Source organism: Aptenodytes patagonicus, chromosome 9 (genome assembly GCF_965638725.1).
Source record: "Aptenodytes patagonicus chromosome 9, bAptPat1.pri.cur, whole genome shotgun sequence".
In the NCBI taxonomy this organism is placed as follows: Eukaryota; Metazoa; Chordata; class Aves; order Sphenisciformes; family Spheniscidae; genus Aptenodytes; species Aptenodytes patagonicus.
This window is the reverse complement of record NC_134957.1, coordinates 11,666,377-11,684,821: the sequence shown is the minus strand read 5'-3', so window position 1 is coordinate 11,684,821 and position 18,445 is coordinate 11,666,377. Positions and strand designations below refer to the sequence as shown.

Genomic DNA, 18,445 nt, shown 5'->3' with positions numbered 1-18,445 from the left:
TAGTATTTACATCTTCCTGGGGTGGCTTGGGAAAGCAAACATGTATTGGGGCAAATCTGAAATTGTTTGGCTTTGGGTAAAGTCTCACTGCATTTAGTTTTGTATTGCTTACTGAAGTGGCTGTGTTGCTGTCCTCTCCCATTGGGTGGGGAGTCCAGCAAATACTTTTACTGAATTACGTAAAGTGCTAACAGTTTGACACTGTGCCTTCCTACTAACTTGTGCAAGCTTCAGTATTAAGCTTAGTAGCCAGGGTCTGAATTTCTGACTTCAATACAGGGTCTGAATCATGTAGTTGAGAAGGGGAGGCTGGAGCTTAGGAAGAAGGGTTGGAGGTAGAATATGGACTTTCTTTCTAAAAGACCAAAGCTTTTGTTCTTCAAACATAAGCAGACCAAATAGATTCTGTGGTGTTCCTGCTGGTGTTACCTTTTGTTGTTTAATGATGGAACTTTGAATTTCCTAATCATGAGGAGGCCTTTGGAATATTTCCACTGATGCAGTGTGGTTTGAAGCCTTGAATTCCCCGCTTTCCAGAAGTTTTGTCTCTGGTAAATGGCTTTGTTCGCTGTCATTTGTCTGATTTGAATGTAACTAGTGAGGCAGAGATAGCTAAAGAACACTGCCTTCCTTTTTGAGTTTGCCAATGGAAACCTAAAGGGCTAGGAAGAAATGTAAAAGACTAAAAATTCCTGTAGCTGTATTTTTTCCCTTGCTGAACCAGTACATTTCTAGTCATGTGAATAGGATTTCAGGTTTTTCCATAAGAGGCCTTTTTAGCACATAGTCATTGGTGCCTTATGACTGTGTACAGATCTACTATAGCTTAGATGTCTTTAGTTTAAGCTAGATGCAATCATAAAAAGTGATCAGCAGCTGGGGATCAAAAACTACTCTTGTATCTGGGTCATGTACAAGACTGCATCTATCTTCCTGGCTTCAAGCAGCATTTGAGGGGAGAGGATCCTGAGATATTTGTCCAATTGCTGCCTTAATACTCACTAGCATTCTGCCAGATCCCTGGCTCAAGTGCTTTTACTTCCCCAGAAGGATGCTTTGCCCCTTTGTAGCTTTGAGAACAGAAGTCTCTGTCTCTTAGAAATGGGACACTAGTGGTTGTGAGACTGGTCCCAAGAGCCATTTGTACCAGTTGTAATACCCATCACCTCCTGTCTTCCAAGCTATCCATGCTGTAGCTACCCAGAATCCTTCCTGCCATTTCTGGGGAGGAAACAGCCATGTATGCTCAGGGTTGAATTGGATTTTGCCTTGATCCTTCATAGAAGGAAATGTTAACCTTCAGAAGAGGCCTCTTAAAAATGGATTCCACCTACAATGGAGTCTCCTTTGCTTTGCCCTCCTTGGATTAGCCTGTCCCTATAGCCCTGTCCTTTCTTGCCTAGCATGATCCTAAATCTTGTGACTTTCTCAGTTTTGTGGATTCCCCCTTTTGTATGGTATCACTGCTAGTGGTGATAGAAAGAAAACATCTGAATGCTAGAGCATTTTCAGCTCCCTGCTCTATGGGAAAGGTAGAGGGGGACTGTGCCAAAAAGAAATGTTCATGATAGTGTTAATAAACTGCAGTATTTCCCCAAGAATTCCTTGGGCTTCTGAAAACAACCTTACCAGTGCTGTTTTGTTTTATTTTTTGGAAGCAATACAAGTCTGTGTGGAGATCCACACAAATACCAACCAACCTCTGTTAGGAGCATAGCTTAGCGTGTTGCTTCTAAACATCCAGGTAAGTCATGTGGGAGCCCCCTTCTCTCCCCTGGACATAGCATGCTCTTGGGGGGGACATGACATGGTAAGCTTTTGGTTGGCCAAAAACACATGCCTCAGTACTTCGAAAGTCACAAATGAAAGATTGCAGTTAAATGTCAGAACTGATTTGTGTATTTCTATACTGAAGGGTTATTGGCGCTGGCTCTATGTGAGTCTCATTACTGGGGTAACAACCTTTTACACTTCTGTTTTGGTGCTTTAAAGCTGGTTCTCAGCACTTCTGCTCTGTCCGTGGCAACTATTGATGCATTTGGGGGGAGAAAAGCCTTTATTACATTTTAACAATTTCCTAACAAGCTGATGTATGGTGCCTGGAATATGTGTTCAAATAATAAACCAGTAAATCTTTTCTGCTTTGATGGGTCACACAACACTGCTGAGCTCATGTATTACGATGCTGGCATGACTTCTGTTTATAGGGTTTTTTAATCGTTCTAATTCCAAATGGTTCAATATAGGAATAGAACGGCTTGTGCCAGTGAGTCCACCTAACTCTTTGTAGTTGTTTCAGCCCTGCCTTCTTAACCAGTATTATATTCCAGTGGTATCTAATGATATTTGATTTCAATACTTCTAGCTATGCACAATTAGAAAATATTAGTCATAGGATGGAGGATATGTTTATGGTCCTCCTTCCCTTGGAAATGTATACTGTATTGTAAAGAAATGATATTTTGCAAGAAAACTAATGTAAGAAGCTTTCAGTATTACGGTGAGATTTGTAGACACTTTTTTTTTATTTGTTAGAATACAGTGAATTGTTCTTCTCCATGTTCCAGTTTAATTGGATAACTACTCCTCTTGGGGGTGGGGGGAGGGAAGTACTTTACCAAATGTTTGCCTGGCTTGTTTTTTTTCTTATTTTATTTTTTGTTGCTGTAAATTATGTTGAGGTGTTTTGACCAGTCTTTTTACTGGATTATAATAAAACATCAATTCCTTAAGGTTGTGGAGTAATTCATGGGTCCATGTGCTTATCTGCAGAGGTATCTCTTGATATTAAGGCATTTTTTCCCTGTTTGGAGGAGTTGTTAAAATCCATACCCTGTTCTTCCTGAAGTGCCAATAAAGTTCAGAGAAATTCAGCAGATGGTCTCTGGCTGGTTACTTAAGGCTTGCTTTGAGTCTAGTGCTGTGTCTCCAAGCTGAACAGGTCTGCCATGTGGTTCCTGAGAGGTCAGCCTTATAGCACTCTTGCAAGTAAGGAGATCTTATTTGCATCCTGAAAAGCAACTGCTTGAGTAACATCCCTTTTCCCCCTCCGCAGCCCTCCAAGCTGTCTGAATTCCAGTACTGGTTCCAGTTACATTTCTTCGTGGGGACACTGAGTATAAATTTATATCGTGTTTAACTTGGAAATGCACTGGTCAAATGGAGGAGGAGGAGCTGCTGTTGGAACTTGCCACCGGTGAGCACCTGCCATGCCATGCCCAGGCCCATGTGCATCCATGAGCAGGTTAGCGTGCAGAGGGTGGCTGGGCCTTGATGCTGCTGCTTGCCCCCGACATCCTGCTGGGTCTGTCCTGCCCTGATCCCGTACCGGGGATTTCGACCCAATTTGTTTTGTGGCTACCTTGCCATGGCTATCTCTACCTGTGTTTCCTGAGGTCTCAGGACCGGGTCCAATGATGGAAGAGCATGGCTACTGCCACCTTTCTACTAATGAACTGTGTGATCTTTGTAGCTGCTTTCCATGTGGTTGTGAAGAGGGGCTTTGCAGAACTTCTGCCTCATGGTTGCTGCACTGCAGAATAAGGCAGAGATTTCATCAGAACATGTTAGTGCTCAGAGATCTGGTGTTAGGGGAGAAACCTGAACTTGACTATAAACAAAATGTGAAGTGTGGAGCAATGGAGACTTCTGCAATCCCCACCAGGCTTGGCATGGATCCAGTTTCCATAGGTGGGTCTTTCTCCTTCCGTCCGTCCTTCCTTCCGTCCTTCCTTCCATCCTTCTTTCCTTCCGTCCTTCCGTCCTTCCTGGATTCCAAAAACCTGAACACCACTGGAGGAATTGCATGTCTGCTTCAATGCTACTGCAGCCTTCAAGTGAAGGTTGCACTGGCCCGGGGAGTTCGCTCTCACAAATGGGGTTCTTGCTGCTTTTATTGCCCTTGCTTCTCAATGGACAATACCTTTCAGCTTGTGCTTAAATTTCTGGAGTCTGACGACTCTGTGCTTGCAGCCAGATTACTCTTCTGCATGAGTGGCCTAGCTTTCATGGCATATCCTTGCCTGTATCTGTGGAGACTTAAGAGGCTTAGTAATTCTCCAGCTAGGTATATCTATATTCAGTTTGTCTTTGAAGAAATGGAAGTGCAAAGCATTAATGGCTGAATGCTGCTTTTGTGCAGGACCACATAGTTAAAAAAAACCAAACCAAACAAAACCAAAAAACCCCCAAAAAACCTGAAACAATTCTTCTAATCTGTTGGAAGGCATTTTGTAGTTTAGAATCGGAAATTTGTATTTAACCTCTAGCTTGTGTAGACAGCTTCTGCTGGATTTGCTATTCTGTCCGTGATATGTTTTACATCTAGTTTAGGCTACACCTACAAGTGTTGGGGGCCCAGATGCTTTTGTCTGTGGGACAGGGACAGACTGGAGCGTAAAAGGCTCTCAGAAGAGCTGGGGACTAGAAACACTTGTCTTTTTGCAGGTTCTGGAATGTGGCTTTATTAAGCAGTGCAACTTACTAAGAACTCTAAAGAAAAGCCAAAGTAACTCGTAGAGTCAAGGTTTTCACTGAGATAAATCCGTCTGGTGGATTAATGCATTTGGCCTAGGATACTTTGTCCTCCTCCTCAGAGTCAGTGCAACTATAGAAATAAGGCTGTGATTGCTTTTTCCTTCTCTTGTTTTTGCTTCCTAAGGCAGGGAATTGCAAGGGGTTGGTCTCCAAATTCTGATTTGTTTTGATGTAGGCAAGTCCTGTAGGGACTCCTCTAGGTAGATGACAAGCTTATCGGTTCCTTGCTCAGGCTAATACATTTGGAGGGAAACACGGGCATTTTTATTTTTTAAGTGACGTGGTGTGAGATTCTCAGTGAACAGATGAGCAGGCTCAGTAGCTTTCCAGCCACTTCCTTTTTTTTTTTTTCTGTGATGGACAATAATAGGATGTGAACACCCCCTGATGCCATGCTTGTCAGTTCAGGTCAATTTGTGTAGGATACTGTTAGTAACTCTGGTAACTTAGTAAGGGAACTAGATTAGATTTTGCTCTCTACTTATCAGGGTAGGACACTGCCTTTTGACAGCACTATCCTCTTGAAATCTGTTTTGGGTTGTGGAACCAGCAGATAGTCTCCGAGATACCAAATGAGATTTGTTCCCCCCTTTGTCATGTCAGCGGGTCCTAGAAGCTGCTACTTCTGTCTGTAACCTGGCTTCAGACTTGGTGCATCATGCTGCAGTAGCTCTCCATTAAGTAGCTGCATCTAATAGCTGTTTTCCAACATCTTGCAAAGCTTGATAATGCATATACAGGGTAAGGTATGATAATTGTAGACAGTTGTATGGCAGCTGCTTGAACATCTACAAAGGCAGACTATCTCCCAATGAGAAAGCAGAGAATAACTGAGGTATGGCTTGTTTGCCCTGTACAATCAGTGTGACTGTTCTGTTGAGTGCCAGCTTTGCAGCTATACATAACTCAATCTTGGGCATACAGTCTTATTGTCTTATACTAGTGTGTAATTGGAGTATGTGACAACTGGCAGAGAACAGTGCAATTAATCTGTGACTGAGGTCAACCCATAACTGCTGCATACCCTTATGCAAGTTGATTCCACATGTGATGTTAACATCTCCCTTGCAGAAAAATTAACTTATCTGTAAGCAAAAGGATCCGGGCCTCAATGCATCAAATGTTAGGCTGAGGCTGGCTTTTGTCTTGCAGGTCTGCAGCTCTAATTTAAGTGTGGTTTGTGGACAAGGGTGCAGGTTCTTATGATTGAACAATGCCTAAATGAACATCTAGTGCCAAGTGATGGGTCTCTGAAAGTTACTAGTAATTTTAAGATGGACTTTGTCAGGATAGATGGCAGGATGAATTGGGTATAGGGAAAAGTGGAGGAAAGAATGAGGAGGAGACATTAAGGAAAGAATAGTGCTAAGACTGCAAAAAGGAATATTGGGAGCTCCTGGAAGGGACTGTACTTCCGACTTCTGTTGAGAATGCACTTGCTCTGAGCAGGTGTCAATACCATTGATACAGCTTTCTGGTGAGCAGAGCTAGTTGGAAAATTACAAGCACCCATGATTGCTATTGCCTCTGGTTGTGTATCATCTTTTAAAGAAATACAAGCCAGGGTTGATCTTCAATCATCAAGACTGATTGAAGGGTCAAGGGGATATGGAATATACTGCTCTTGAGCTGGGAGGTTATGGTGAAGGCTGTCTATACCCCGCATGCAGCAGTACTGCCCTCCCATCCATCTTTGAAGCATCCTTGACTGACTGAAGGAGAAGCATCTGCAAGTGAAGGCCTTGGCTGGGGCACTGTAACTTCTTAGTGGCCTTCACCTAGCTAGGCAGCAGCTGCATTGCCAGAGGTGGCTGCTGTCAAGAAGCCCTGTTGTGAATTCATTTTGTTTCCTTGTTGTAGTGTTAGCCCATCTCTGATGATTGCATTACTGCCCTCTTGCTTCCAGTGGTGAAAATTTGGCCCTTGCTCCTTTTGTTTGTAGTGATTCTCAGAAGGTTGCTGAACGTCTAGAGAAAGGTCGGAGCGGGCAAATGGTAGTCTTGTTTGAGAGATGTAGAAACTGAGACACGTTTACAATCTTCCCCCCAAGCCTCCAGCCTCTACGAGGCAGTATCTGAGACTTGAGCACGCTTGATATAAGCTCTTTGTCTGCAGGTTTGTGTTCAGTGCATCTGTTTTGGGGCAGCACTCTGTACCTGGTCCTGTGAGCTTGGAGAAAGCAGAACAAGCACAAGTTGCCCTATTTCCTTTTATTAGCAGCTTGTTCTGGAACAGGAAAGGTGGTTGATGGGTTTTCATAGTGACAGTGGGGAAGAGGAATTTTAGTTTTGTTCAGTGGCTTTAGTTCTGTGTATGTAAGCAGCCTGTATCTGCTTCCTTACAGGAGTATTTTTGAGGTGGTGGGCTTGGTAGGAGGTGAGGGGTAGGCTGTTCTTGCTGTTCAAGTTAAGAACGAAAGCTGTGTTCTGGAAACCTTCGTTATTTCTGGGTCTATGTGCCTGCTGCTCTGACTACAGTACCTGAGATGTCACCCATGGGAACAGCATGGGCTTGCCTCTGGCTACCTCTTGGCAGCGACTGAGCCAGTGCAGCTCTGGCAAGAGCACTTCTCTGTCTCCGGTGTGTGTTTTATCCATCATCCCTCATTCACACTCCTCAGAGGCCAACCAAGAAACCTTTCCCCCATTTTTTTGAGAGGTAAAACAAGGCACAGAGGATGATGTGTTTCTTCTAAGGCAGAAGAGTTGTGGCTGAACCTGGTGCCCCATTTCACAGAACTCAGCTCAGACTTCCAGCTCCGCGCCCTTCATGTGCCCAGACTGCCTGCTTTCCCACAGACCTGTAGGAGAGCATGGGCCAGTCCTGCTTGCTCCAAACAATAAAGGAGTGATGACTTCTATACTGGGGCACAGTGCTGGCCTTCAGCTTTGTCATGATTTGTTGAGCTGCTTGCTCAGTTTCTCCCTCCCCTCTGGACACTCTTCCTTTGGGAGTTCCACTGTTGAGCACCTGGGATTTTATCAAATACTGATTTGATAAAATGCTCCAGTATTGGAGCAAACAGGTGTCAATTTGTTTGCCTGGATGACACCTGTAATATTTCTGCATATGTTGCAGCTTACTCATGGATAGAGGCCAGGTGGTTTGACTCGTGTGTGTGATTTCTGTCTCTTCCCTCTCCTGCTCTTGTGGCTGCTCTGCTGCAGGACAGGCTGCTTCTCCCGATTCTTCCTGCTCCTTCTGATTATTCTTCTTTGCTCCTTTGCAGAAGAACTTCTTCCTCCCTTAATTTATCAAATCTTGATTCAAATGGTAGTGGAGTTATTCTCACAATGCCAGAACTGCAGCATCGCTAAAACTATATGAATGTGTACATTAATAACTACAGGATTACACAATGATTTTCATCTGCTTTCAGAGGCAGTAGACTAATATGGTAATTTTAAACCTTCCATCTAGGGTCTCTTGGAAGCCACAAAGTTTACAGAAGAGCTCTTCTGGTCAGAGCTGTTTGCACAGAGTGTCTTCTGCCCAAAGGAACTGACGCAAGTCTGCTTTGTGCTGACTATGCCTACATGTTTACTGAACTGGTCCACGGAAGGACTGAAACTCTAATGGTGGTCAGAGGAGCTGGATCTGGTATCTGAGAAGTCTGAATGTGCTTCTGGCTGTGGAGGGCTGCAATGGTATTGTGTAACTTCTTGTTGGATCAGTGCAGTGCTGATTTCAATGTTTACTTCTTGTGCAGAAATCAGGGATGAGGTGGAGTTAATGGCTCCTCATAACTGTTTTGGACATTTGCATGGGAGTCCCTAGATGGGTGTGTGTGTGCAAATTGTCCTTTGTGTGGTGCAGAAGAAATTGGGTGATGTATTTCAAGGTAGAAAACCACTTCCTTCCCAGCATGTGCTAACACGTCACTAGACGTGTAGGAACAGGACAGTAGAGTGTGACCTGCTGGCAAGAAAGGGGGGGGGTGAGGGTGTGTGCACGCATGCATACTGGTGGAAACTTGGCTTCTGCCCAATTTCTGTGAAACGGAGCTAAAGATTCACTTCAGCTGTGTCTGTCCTGCCCATAAAGTGTAGTGACCTCCAAAGCAATATTTTGAGAGGTTTTTTTCAAAGCAAGGATATGTTTGCTTAGTTGGGTTTTTTTTGTTGGTTGGTTGGTTTTTTGTGGGAGGGGTGGTTATTTGTAGAGCTTTCTATTTTTGTGTCCTGGGCTAAATGAACACTGGATTACTCTGGAAAGGCTGCGTTTCCTTCTAGGCTTGCTGCTAGATGGAGTGGAGGAGAGGAGGGAAAAAAAAGGAGATCTTACTTCTGCCCTTTTCCCCCCTGTTTCAAATACCTTAAAACAGGCTATCCAAACTCAGTATAGGACGTGATTCTCTCCTACCCCAGCAGGATTGTTCCTGCTTTCACCAGAGGACGGTTATCCCCTTCACTGCTTCTCACCTCCCTGCAGGACTGGGTATGATGCTCTTGGACCTGACTTCCCTCTCTGTGTTGGCTTCTCTCCCGTCGGGTGGCATTGACCTGTCACTTGCTGTGCTCTGAGTTCCTGGCAAGGAGAGAGGTCAGTGCCAGGCAAACACACAAATGTCCTTGCTGTGAAAACTGCTGCGCATATATCTAGTGTATCTCTCAATTCAAGGTTTGCTGGAGAGATAACATGCTTTGTGGTTTGTTTGGATGTGCTGTGGCCCCTTTCCTTGCCTCTTTCATGGCAAGCCTTACTTTCCTTCTATGGAAATGACTGAGAGACAGAACTGGGCTGCCTACTGTATCTCTGTAGTGCCTGAAAAGCGAAGGCAGGACTGGGCAGAGTCTCTCAGCTGCAGAGGCTGCAGAGAGTGATTTTAAATTCAGGGGTGAGCTGCAGCCCAAGAATTTGCATTTGAAGGCTGAAGCATGCAGGGCAGCTTGCAGGAGAGAGCAAACCACCTGGACAAGCTGACCTGAGATTGAGGGGCCACAGAGCAGGGATGCTGGTCAGAGCTGCGTTCAGCTAAAACAAACCGCTTGCCTCACTGCCAGCTCTCCTCTGTGATACAAGCAAGGGTGGGGAGGGAAGCCTTTGAAGGATATTCCACAAATGATTTGAAATAAGGAATTTTTACATCAACTCGGGTTGAGGGGTGGAATTACAGAGAAGTCCCAGTGATGCTGGGCAGTCTGATGTGCACCCATGCCTGCCACGTGGCATCCCTGCTTTGGCATTGTACCCCTGCCCTGCTGCTCCCAAGGACGTGCCAAGGGTGCCTCTTGGCAGATGGCAGCTCTCTCACTGACTCTGGACTTGAGGGTGGCACTCACTCTGGATTAAAATCCTAGTGATACTCAGTGGTTCGTCCCACCCCTGCGCTCACAGAGCTGTTGCCCTGAACAAAACCTGAGGGGCAAATCCTGCAGCAGAAAAAATGCATTTGTGGGACGAGCAGGGGCTGGCATGACGGTGCTGCAAGGCTGTGATTGCCGGTTGATAAGCCCATCATATATTGAGTTAGGAAATGTCACCCGTGTTCAGCAAAAGGAGCGAGGAGACTTTAGTCAGTGATGCCCTGCAAATATGACTCCAAGTTATCCGAGATCACATCCCTCCATAGCAGAGCACCGCATGCTCCTCTTGCATGTGTCCTGTCATGAGAGCAGTAATGCTCAGCCTGCACTTGGCAAATAGGAGTGAGGCAGAATGAAATATTCCTCCATGCTGCTCTACCAGGTGCAAAGTGGACAGAGGGAAGTAGACAGGTGATTTTAGAAACTGGATTTCCCCCTAAGGAAAAAAAAAAAGTTTTTTTTCTTTTTTTAATCCTTTATGCATTGCCCATGAGTTTTTCTTCACTGAAGCTATCTCAGTGGTGTGTTTGAATGCTTGGACACTTGCCTTTAAAACTTTATTGGACTGAAGAATAGGATTTCCGTCCCTCCTTATGGAAAATACTTGTGCTTTTTTGAGGTATTTTTAATATATATTTTTAATATATATTTTTAATATATATTTTTAATATCTATATTCTTCTCAATATAATGAGTATTTTTAAATACTCATTATTTTGAGAAGAAAATAATGTCTTCAATGCTATTCTCAGAAAGCTTAAGCATCCCCTTCCAACCTGAAAGCTTTGGGTGGAAAATTTTCATTTTGGGGTGAAAAGCCAAAACTTTCCAGTTATCTTCAAAACTATGAATCCACTGTGTATGTGTGTGAATATTCACGTTTTAGAGTTAGGAGCCTGCAGTACTGGGGAAGGCAATGATGTGGCTGGACAACATCCACGTCAAGAGCAGAGTAAGTCTTACTCTTACCCCATTGCTGTAAGAACTGACATGCCCCTCTCTTCCTGAGGCAGCAGCCGTCAGTGCTTCTGCCAGTCTGCTCTTCCAGCCCTCAGCTTGCAACCCCTTATATGATTAGACATTGCAATGAATATTGCTCCTGAAACTGGATTTAGGTCTGATTCCTAAAAGGGAAATCTGTAAGGCAAAACAAGGTGAGCATTGCTTGGGGACCGGTATGTGAAGATGATGCTCGTGTTACTGTGCTTCACCCAATTCCCATGCCCTGATGAGCTGGACTGCAGCAAGATCCAAGCACAATCCCTCTGTCCATCCTTCCCTCCTCCTTCCCCTCCCTCCTCCCTCCCTCCACCCCCAGGGAGGCTGTCCTAGTTTTTTCTTCTTTTTTTTCCTTTCTCTTTTCCCCGTCTTTCAGCTGTATTTATAACCCTTAATCTAGCTGACCTTGCAACAAACAACAGCCCAGGAGACACAGAGCAGGACCCTAAGTAGCATGATAGCTCAAGGCATCTCGGGGCTCCTGCGACCCTTGCTAAGTGGACTGAATGTGAGCAAAATTCGCTTTATTTATCTCTGTGGGGTGACTGAGCAGCATCACACACCAGCTAAGCAGGGGTCAGAAAGAGGCTTCAGCTCCACGCCCAAGCTCCAGGATGCCGCTAGTGAATCAAGGTGAGTAAAATGCTGAACCCCACCTTGCTGTGTCTGGAAGGGCCTTTTCAGGAGGGACATGCACTTACCTCTGCCTCGCTCCACAGAAGGGAGAAGAGAGAGGCCAGTGCGATGGCCTGCAGGAGGTAGTGGATGAGGAAGTGTAGGCTAAGCAGATGCTGACAGGAGGAAGGTGGTGCAGGGAGCCAGTCTGTGAGAGGTGCTGCTTCCTGCTTCTGGAGCTGTGGAGGCCACAGCTAGTGGCCTGGATCCAGAGCATGAGGATGACAATGTGGCACAAGAGTCCATTGACCACTGGGGCCCAGTCACCAGCCTTTGAGGAATGGGGAAGGCGGGCAAGGTGTGTCAGACAGCTGGGCCACGAGCCTGCTGTATGCCTGCTGTGGGGAAGCTGGGATGACCACTGGGCTGCTCTGGGAATTGCAGATTCTCTTGGGTTTCCTGTCTCTGCTGCTGTAAAGGCGGAGTAGGGAGCTGATGATATCTGCAGCTCCAGGGAGCAAAATGCTCTCTTTAGGTTATGGGAAGCCACACTGCAAGCTCTTATGCCTTGCTGGTGTGCTCTTCTTGACAGGGAGACAGAGGAGTTGGCTCCAGGGCTCAGCTGCCCAGATGGTGGCTGTAGGTGCGAGGGGCTGTACGAGCCCACAGCATTGGTGTCCTGCCAGGCTCCTGAGGCCAGTGAATTGTGCTGGGCTTTGCTGAGACTGCTTGCTTGGGACAACATGCACAGTTTGTCATGGTGGTTGAGTTTGTGAGTTGAACTCTGCGGTGGAAATTGGTCAGAAGCTTGTGTTTAGAAATGCCTCTAAATGCTTGTGGTCCCTGCCAGGGTGGAGGACTCCCAGCTGGTCATCTGAAAGGGCAGATTTTGGCCTGTTTAGGGGCCTGGTTGACAGGGTCCCTTGGGAGGCAGTCCTGAAAGGTAAAGGAGTCCAGGAAGGCTGGACATTCTTCAAGAAGGAAATCTTAAAGGTGCAGGAGCAGGCCGTCCTCATGTGCCAAAAGGATGGGGCTGACCACAGAGGCTGCCTGGCACAGAGTACTCATCTGTATTTCTACAGCAGGAACTACAGCAGACTCCCTGCCAGTCTTTCCTCTGTTTGTTCCTTAGGGATAATTCAGAAGGAGATTGCAATTCTCTGAGCAAAATAGAGGTAATTTGTACATCTCCTAGATCAGTATGATCTGGGTCAGACCGTAATCTGCTAGACGTTGAGAAAAAGACCCAACCAACATCACAGAAAATACAATAAACCATTTTGCTATCTGACCTTAGAGAAAAGTTATACTGACAACCCTGCTTAATGGGATTTATGAAGACTCGTTATCAATGGGTTTTCTTTCTAATTGGTTTGTTGCTTATGAAGTTATCTCTGGCAGTACTTGCAGGCATCTTGCTGTTTTGTATGGCCTTGGAAAGTATCTTTTAGAGAAAAACACCAACAGGGAGAACAACCTTCTTGAAATCCCCTTCACTAGTTCCCTGTGTCACAGCAAGTTTGAAATTTTTGTTTTTTAAAAGGGAATAATCAGTTGGCATGCGTTGAACTTGCAGTGCTGAGTTTGTCACATCCTGATAAGATCTTTCCAAAGCTCTGACCCTGTGTCCTGTGACGGTAATGCCATTGTAAAATAGTTCAGCCTAAATGAAGCAAAATTTAGTCTAATCAATTTTGAGTTGGTTTTAAAATCCTGGTTCAAAATTATTTTCTTAACAAAATGTGAAAGGAATTTTTTCATAGTTTCAAAAATCCCAATAAATAAATTCAAAAGTAAATAGAAAATAAAAGCTACAGATTTTCTTTCTGGGCTCTCCTGAAGCCTGGGGTACCCAAAGCAGGTGGCCTCCAGAGGAGACTCGAGCCTGGAACTGATCTGGGGGATATGAAGACAACTAGGCCAGTATGCGAGTGGGTGTCTGGGAGATGGCTGAATTGAACAGTGAAAACAGGGAGTAATCAGGCTGGGTTCATGCCCCCAACAGAGACACTTATACTAACAACACAGACAAACAGCTTAAATTTCCCCTACAGCCAGCGAAGAGAGAGAAGCTGCTTACAGGTGCTCTCTCTGTCGTGGTCTAGGAGTGCTCAGCATCATCCCTGCTCTTGAGAAGGGTGAACTGCTGCGCCCAGGCTTGTCCGAAATCATGCAGGGGGTCTGTGGCAATAGCATCTGTACTTCCTTATATCTAACTGGATACGCTGTGTATTGTCCCTGGCTGCAACTCAGCTGTCTCATGGCTCATTTAACTGGCAGCAACAGTCAAAGCAGGGCTGTGTCCAGGAGAAACTAAAGGGAACAAATCCTCCTAGCATTTGTGGGAGCCTGGTGCAGGGATTCTCCTGGGTCTGATGTCAGCTGAAGCTCTAGGTGCCTCAAAGACAACACGAATGAAGTTTTCTGTCAATAAATATGCATGCAGCTTTGGGGGTTGTTGGATTCAGCACACTCTGCTTGCAGGCAGCCAGCTCACATTATCGTGTTGAAGAATGCATTGAGTTGCAGCATTAAGTGAAGTCCTATGACTTTACCATTTCTATTGTGTAACAAATTATTTCACCCATAACTGTAAAACCAACATTGCCAGGAAACCTGCCTATTTGCCATAAAAATCGAATAAATGGGTCTAATCCATCAAAATATAGAGAGGGTTCTTTTGCTTTATTTTCTTTTGAGAACTAGTCTTTAAATTGCTTATTTACAAATAGAATGTCTGTGGGTGCCTCTATGAAGGAGACTGAAATGTCTTAAAGATGTTCTTTGGCTGTTTTCTTTGGGAAATAGGGTGGTCCTGCTTGGTTGTGCGTGACTGCAACGTGATCTTTCCATTCTGCACGTGGGAAACTCTTCCCTCTGCAGCATGGTCTCGGTGCTAACTTCACAGCTGTTTTCATAACCAGGGGACCCTGTTGTAGACTAACGGCCCAGGCATTGTTTTCTGCCGAAGATTTCTGAAAAACAGGAAGCCAGCCTCCTCACATGAAGATACAGTGGCCCCCGTGTTCTGCTCCTGCTAGCTGAATCAAGACACAGCTGAAAACAAAAAAGCAGAGAAAGCAAAAAATATTGTTTCATCTCTTTTCTCCACTTCCAAATTTTCTTGGAATGTGGGGATTGGCTTTCAAAAGAGATAATTGTTTGGAATTTTCTGTGCCTGAATTCTTGCTGATGAAGTCTGTGACAACATTTTAAGAAACAGCATCCTGAATCACTTAGAGATGTACTGCAATGATTTGTCAGCAGGTAAATGGGATTAGATCTAGATGATGATTGTGACTTATGTGAAGTGGAATGAACAAGACCTGCAAACTTGAAAGAGGAGAACATTTCTTCCCCCTTTCCCATTACATTTTTACAGGAATTCTTTCCTGTCTCCTATTCAGCTGGATACATCCCCTGTACTCCACCTCTGCCTCTTGTAAGCTAAGAAAGAGCAAAGGAAATTGTTTAAACTTGATCCTTATATATTTCTGTGCTTAACATTAAAAGGAAATCGGCAGAGATCTCCACATGCTTCATTTTCAACTGCCACAGAGCAGAGAGGGATGAGCAGACAGGGTAAGTCCTTTCAGCTGCTGGTGTTGCTATCCCAGGGACAATTCCCATTTAACCAATTCCTCCTCCCAATCTCTGCCTTTCCAAGAGGATGCCTGGCACAGAGCGCTTCCTTGGCTGGCGGGTTTGCTGTAACGTATGACTCTGGGGCTGTGACAGTTTGTATTCTGTGCATATTGCAAATACATTGCAAGAAATCAGGAAATAATACTAGAAATTCTCAGAGCTCTGAGCCATACTCGCTGTTTGTTTCACTGGCCCCACGGCTTCTAGGAGAAGTGTTACCAAGCTTTATACCAAACAGCACTTTTATTGGAAGAAGCTGGATGCTGCTTCACTCAGCCTTGTGTAAGTGGGAGAAATCAGGGGACTGTGAGCTCGGCCAGTTCTCACTGTGAAATTCATTCTATCTTCAAGGCTGTGGTTCTTTCTTCCTATGCCAGAAATGGCAGCAGCAAGGCCACGGGGCAGCGCTGACACTGCTAGTGCTTGGGAGTTTATCAGAGCTTTGGCAGACAGAGGTGGATCTTTCCAGAGATCTGGGAGAGTGGTGCATGTTGTTGGCTTGACAGAAGAGAAGAGGGTGGACCAAGCTTCTGCCACTGGAGAATGTCCTGGGCTTTGAGATGATGGGCACTTGGGCAGTGCTGCATTGAGAGGTACTGGGCAAAATACCCACTGACTCCAGGGTGCTGCCCTGTTTCAGCACAGGAGGTGGGACCTTCGGGTAACTGGGACCTCCTGCTTCTAAGTGACCATTTGGGTACGTACACTAAGAAAAACCGCTGTTTGCTCATGTGCTTCCCCTGGCAAATATAATAGATGGTCTCAGAATACACTGTCTTGGTGAGAAATCCCTGACGCCACTCCAGGGTGGCAGCCTTCTCCACACTGGTTGTGAGAGCCTGGTCTGGAGGAGATGAAGTGGATGCTGTTTCCCTCTTATTTGTAGATGCAGTTTCTGCAAGTCAGCACTAAGAGATGCTGATGGCCTTGTTCTTAACTCTCTACCAGATTAAATCTCGCAGGCTGTCAGAATAACTAGCAATTTCTCCTGAGCAAGGATAACATCAGCTCAGAGGAGGTTCCTCAGCACGGTTGCTCTGTAAGCTGGGGCTGAGCATGTCTCATCACAACAAGGCTCCCTGTGATTGAGTTCAGGGAAGGAGTGGGCACTTCATGAAAGAACAAGCAGCAGAAAAGGAACAGTCATCAAGTAATCCCCTTGGGAAGGGAAGGGGGAACAAAATGTGAATGACAACAACCCTTATTGCATGATTAGTATCTGATCCTGAGCACTTTTCTTGTTGTTACATCACTCCATCCAGGATTAACCTCCCAGGCCCAGGTCTTGCAAATGCTTTGCCTGCCTATAAATGCTCCCTCTGCCAGCCAGCCCAAGCAGAGGCAGCGAGTGCAGAGCACCTGCACTTGTTCATGTGCAGCTAAACATGTATTCTGAGGGACATTTGATAAAGTGGGAAATATTTTGGGTCAACTCAGGTTTGCCTGCCACTGAGAACTGATAATCTGAATCTTTTCTGACATGCGTGGTGTAATCCTTCTAGGAAGTGTTTGTATGCACATTTCCCTCCAAGTGCCATGCCTCTAGTGCTCGGCCAAAAGACCTCAACAGTGGGCATGAAGGAAAGGGTAGGCTCCTCTGATTTTTACAAACTTGTCTTACAGTTCTGCAGATCAGGTGACGGTGCATTTTATAAATCGGGATGGAGAGCGACTTACGGCCACAGCCAAAGAAGGGGAGAGTTTGCTGGAAGTGGTAGTCAATCAAAACTTGGCCATTGATGGATTTGGTAAGTGTTACACAAGGGTGTGTGCTCTTAGGATTTATGTGTCTGTGCTGTGACCAGTGGGTACTTGGGAATAGTGCAGTTGTACACATGCCACTGTGTTCTGGTGAGACCATGAAGCAAGCTTCTCTTCCCCAACAGCTGCTTGCTGGGCTGGCTTACCATACTGAGATGGCAGCACTGATTCCAGCGGCCTGTGTCAATGTGTTTGGCTGGTTAGAGCTGATGTACAAATTTGAAAACTGATTGTGATCTTCCCAGAGAAGAGGCAGGCAGAAATCTGCATCCATCTATTGTGTTTTCTGGCATCTCTTTTGACATGCTCCAAATCTGTTAAAGGACCTTTTCTCACACTGTTCCCGAAGATGATCTCTCTCATCACCTTGTTTTTTCTGATTTGCTGTCACTCCCTTGTTTCTCCACCAGGTGCATGTGAAGGGACATTAGCCTGCTCCACCTGTCACCTCATCTTTGAGAAGGACACCTTCCAAAAGCTGGATGCTATCTCAGATGAAGAGCTGGACATGCTGGACTTGGCATATGGACTCACTGAGACGTAAGCCTCCCTGCTGATCGCAGTAGCTTCTCAAGCCTCTGAGGCAGATTCTCAGCACCTGGCACCTGTTTCCAAGGGGACAGGACTTATTCTGTATTACAGTTGTGCCTCTAGAGCTGCTTTCTCTTGAGGCACAGGAGACCTTTAACAGGAACTTTAGTGAAAACCCAGCCTGGGCCAGACATCCCAATGTGGGCGGGGAATTTCTTCCTTTACTGTGGGAACAGGTGAGCCTCACTTAATATTTTCTTCTCAGATCTCGCCTTGGCTGCCAGGTGTGCATTAAGAAGTCAATGGATGGTCTGACGGTGCGGGTCCCTATGGATGTATCAGACATCAGGAGGCAGCTGGAGGTTGGAAAGCAAAGCAAACAGTAACTGGAACGACTCCTGCACAACTCGTCCTCATTTTAGGTGTGGCAGTGTACTTTGCTTTTGGTTAACACTATTGCTTTTTGTGGCTGGCTTGCAGTAGACCATAGAGGTCTGATTCAGTATAAATGCCTGTTTGGCAAATCTCTTGTTTAAACAAAGCTTAATGCTAGGGTCTTTGGTACATGTTTTGAGTTAAGCACTCAAGTGCTCTGCTGAACACAACTGGACTAAAGCGTATGGCTTTACATTTCCCTGGGTGGGTGACAGTAAACATCTGTGCTGTATGTGACTCACTCTCTCCTTTGAAGTTTAAGGAATTCTGCTATTCTAAGTAACTGTTGGGAATTTTGCAAGGCTTGACTCTTTAACTGTAGAGCAGATTTTTCCCAGTTTTGGAAACTTAAGAAGAGATAGCTGTTCCAAATACAAGATGGTGTGCTAATTGGCTTGATGATATAGGCTAACTGAGTTGGGTTAACATACTGATAACCATTTGAATGCTGACATTTCCTATAAGAGGGGACTACTTTCTAGGAATTTGAGATGTTATATGTCACTGAATTGTTCTGTGCCATGATCTGCTACTTTCTCCAAATACTAAATTTTCCCATTGCTGTACTACCACATATATCAAATAAAATTCTAATAATCAGGCTTTTAGACCTATGA

General features: G+C 45.2%; 1 protein-coding gene across 1 annotated transcript; it reads left to right on the top strand.

The window, feature by feature from the left end:
• Positions 1–11,280: 11,280 nt before the first annotated feature.
• On the top strand, positions 11,281–18,425 carry LOC143164728 (adrenodoxin-like). Its single transcript, XM_076347654.1, has 4 exons — positions 11,281–11,474; positions 16,725–16,849; positions 17,273–17,402; positions 17,659–18,425. The coding sequence occupies exons 1-4, from the start codon at positions 11,296–11,298 to the stop codon at positions 17,777–17,779; spliced, it is 555 nt and encodes a 184-aa protein (XP_076203769.1). The 5' UTR covers positions 11,281–11,295; the 3' UTR covers positions 17,780–18,425.
• The last annotated feature ends 20 nt before the right edge of the window (positions 18,426–18,445 follow it).

Coding starts and splice junctions, on each gene's coding strand:
- LOC143164728 (XM_076347654.1), top strand. CDS start 11,296: ATGATAGCTCAAGGCATCTCGGGGCTCCTGCGACCCTTGCTAAGTGGA. Junction 11,475..16,724: donor GATGCCGCTAGTGAATCAAG/GTGAGTAAAATG, acceptor CTTGTCTTACAG/TTCTGCAGATCAGGTGACGG. Junction 16,850..17,272: donor CTTGGCCATTGATGGATTTG/GTAAGTGTTACA, acceptor TTTCTCCACCAG/GTGCATGTGAAGGGACATTA.